This window comes from Salvia miltiorrhiza, unplaced genomic scaffold (genome assembly GCF_028751815.1).
Source record: "Salvia miltiorrhiza cultivar Shanhuang (shh) unplaced genomic scaffold, IMPLAD_Smil_shh original_scaffold_252, whole genome shotgun sequence".
NCBI lineage: Eukaryota > Viridiplantae > Streptophyta > Magnoliopsida > Lamiales > Lamiaceae > Salvia > Salvia miltiorrhiza.
In genome coordinates this window covers 354,663-357,184 of record NW_026651510.1, presented here as the reverse complement: position 1 = coordinate 357,184, position 2,522 = coordinate 354,663, and the positions used below count along the sequence as shown (strand labels likewise).

Here is a 2,522-nt window from a genome sequence, read left to right as displayed (position 1 = left end):
AAGAAAAAAAAATGAACATTTTCTTCTTTAACATAGAAAAATTCAGTGAAACCTGATAGCAAAAGAAAATAGAACTAAATGAAGCAATAAAAATTAAGGCACAAAACATGTCTGATTCAACAAAGTTTGAGACAATATTTCAGGATTATACCAAATAAAAAAAAGTTCATTATTCCTAATAAATTGATAAATATAGAGTGGGACCTGCTTGAGAAGTAAAAAAAAAATAAAATATTGAACGAAATTAAGTGTCCATCAAAAATAGAGAGGATTTAATTTGCACTCTTTATAAGATGTCGAGGAGCAAACGACCCAAAATTAAGAAATAAAGAGGTAAATATGTTAGAGATTATACAATACTTCTCCAATTATCAATATACATACCTAAAGAGCTTTGGAAGGTGCCCAAATTAAATACCATAATTTAACTATAAAAATGGACTCAAAACGAAACAAGGATTTAAACGTCTAATTATATGTGGAGAGAGACTGAGACACCCCAACCAAAAATGCTGGCCCAAGAAAGCCTCCAATGGTCAATTCACTTAATTTTCCCCTTCCTAAGTGGAAGCACTGTACAAATTCTACATCAACTTCTCAAATCTTCCTAATCTTGACTACCAATTCTAAAATTTCAATGACAAGACTCACAAACTTAGATCACTTAATTAATACATGAAGTTCACTTAATTAATACATCAGTCCTTTGTCGTTTGTCGTTTCAATTCGTTAGACCAATTAGTAATTTCAGGCGGACCTCGTTTTGCACCTGTCCAATCATTAACGGTGCCGATGTCGTCACCATGACGTAAGAAGTGTGGGGGCAGTGCTGGCAGAGTGGACGTCGGCGGCACCGCCACCGGCGGTGGTGGGATCTGATAGGGGTCCACCGGGGGCGGAGGGTGGCGCCACTGCGGAAGAGACCCGGCGAGGAGGAGGGTCTGGAGCAACGGCCCCGCTCGCACCACCGCCTGCAGCAGCTTTCCTTTTTCCGGCAACGGCCCCTTGATCGCCAGCGGAAACTCCGGCGGCGGCGGCAGTCTCTGCGGCGAGGAGGCGATGCTCTCGTCGCAGTCGGAGGAGGAGAAGGCGTTGGCGGAGTCGATTCCTCGCGTGGGGTCGTCTTCTTCGATGCTGGAAATGGCGGAATTGGGAGCTGATTGGTGGAGCAGAAGCTTCTCGAACAAGATTCTCTTGCAGTTGTCTCGAGCTTCGTCGCGTTCTTTGACGGCGGCGGCGAGCAGCTCCTTGAGGTGGAGGATTTGGGCGTCGCGCGATTTGAGGTCTTCCTCTGCTCGGAGCCTGGTTTCTTGCAGCTCCATGCTTAGCACAAGGAATTGCTTCAGCCATGCAACGCTCAGAAATTGAGAAATGCAGACGTGAATAATTAGGTGGGAATTGAAATGAAAATGATTTATTTACCTTTTGTTGGTGAAAATAGGTGGAGTTGAGAGCGTGATCATCAAAATCCATGAATATATATTTCCTTAATTTACAAATGAGATAATGTGGGGTTGGGAACTCATTTCTGCTTCTTTTATAATAACGACTTGTTGGAACTGTTCCCTTCAATCCTGTTTGTTTCTTTTTTAGATAATTCTATTTCTGTCTGCGCCGTGCCATAAAATCACTGTTTCTTTTCGAGTGTTCATATTTGAAGTTGAAGTGGCCTTTTTTTCCTATTCAAAATATGGGAGAAATTAATACTACTCGATAAATGTATATGTTTTTCAACCATTAATTTCATAAAAGTTTATGTTTCTTAGTCGTTTTGTACTTTTCTAAATAAAAAGTTAATAAAAATTACCCCACGTGAGTTGATTTGGCAGGAAATAAAATGGCATCTCCAACCATTTACACCAAACTCAAACTCAAACTCATTTTACAGTATATGTTATTTTCAAGTTTCAACGGTAATTCTTCTCCAACCATTTACACCAAACTCAAACCCAAAAGAATATTCTTTAAATATTCTCTTTCCACTTACTTTTTATACTTCTTCAATCATACTTATATATTTCATTCAAATTATACATTCGCCCCAAATTTTTAATTAATAATTTCATATTAAATTAAATACTATACCAAAATTAATTTATTATTATTAAATAAGAAAAAGATACAAAATTTTTAAATAAAATTCATTAAAATTACATAGTCCCGGAACCATTTCATTTTGGAATCCAATTTTGAAATTAATTATGTTGTTCGACCTTTGTGAACTCCAATTTCATTTTTGGAATCCATTTTTATTTATTAAATAGAGCCCTTATTTTTACAGCACAATATAATCTCCAACTCCCAATTAAAAGTCCAAAACAAATTAAAGGAGCCTTATTTCTTCTTCAACGAGTCTTCTTCAACCGCGGCTGCACATCTTCATCATCTTCTCAATATTTCAACATCTGCTCAAGTCGACGCCTTCTCAATATTCACCAAGAAGAGGAGTTAGTTTGCAATTTCTAAAATTCAATAAAGTGATTTGGTGTGGTGAATAGTGCAACACCAAATTTGGTGTTATA

The 2,522-nt window shown here is 37.6% G+C and overlaps 1 protein-coding gene across 1 annotated transcript; it reads right to left on the bottom strand.

Annotated features, from left to right (window-relative positions):
• Positions 1-510: 510 nt before the first annotated feature.
• On the bottom strand, positions 511-1,579 carry LOC131003678 (uncharacterized). Its single transcript, XM_057930227.1, has 2 exons — positions 1,423-1,579; positions 511-1,340 (listed from the first exon to the last, which is right to left on the bottom strand). Exons 1-2 carry the CDS (start codon positions 1,471-1,473, stop codon positions 699-701), a joined length of 693 nt encoding a protein of 230 aa, XP_057786210.1. The 5' UTR covers positions 1,474-1,579; the 3' UTR covers positions 511-698.
• Positions 1,580-2,522: the final 943 nt, after the last annotated feature.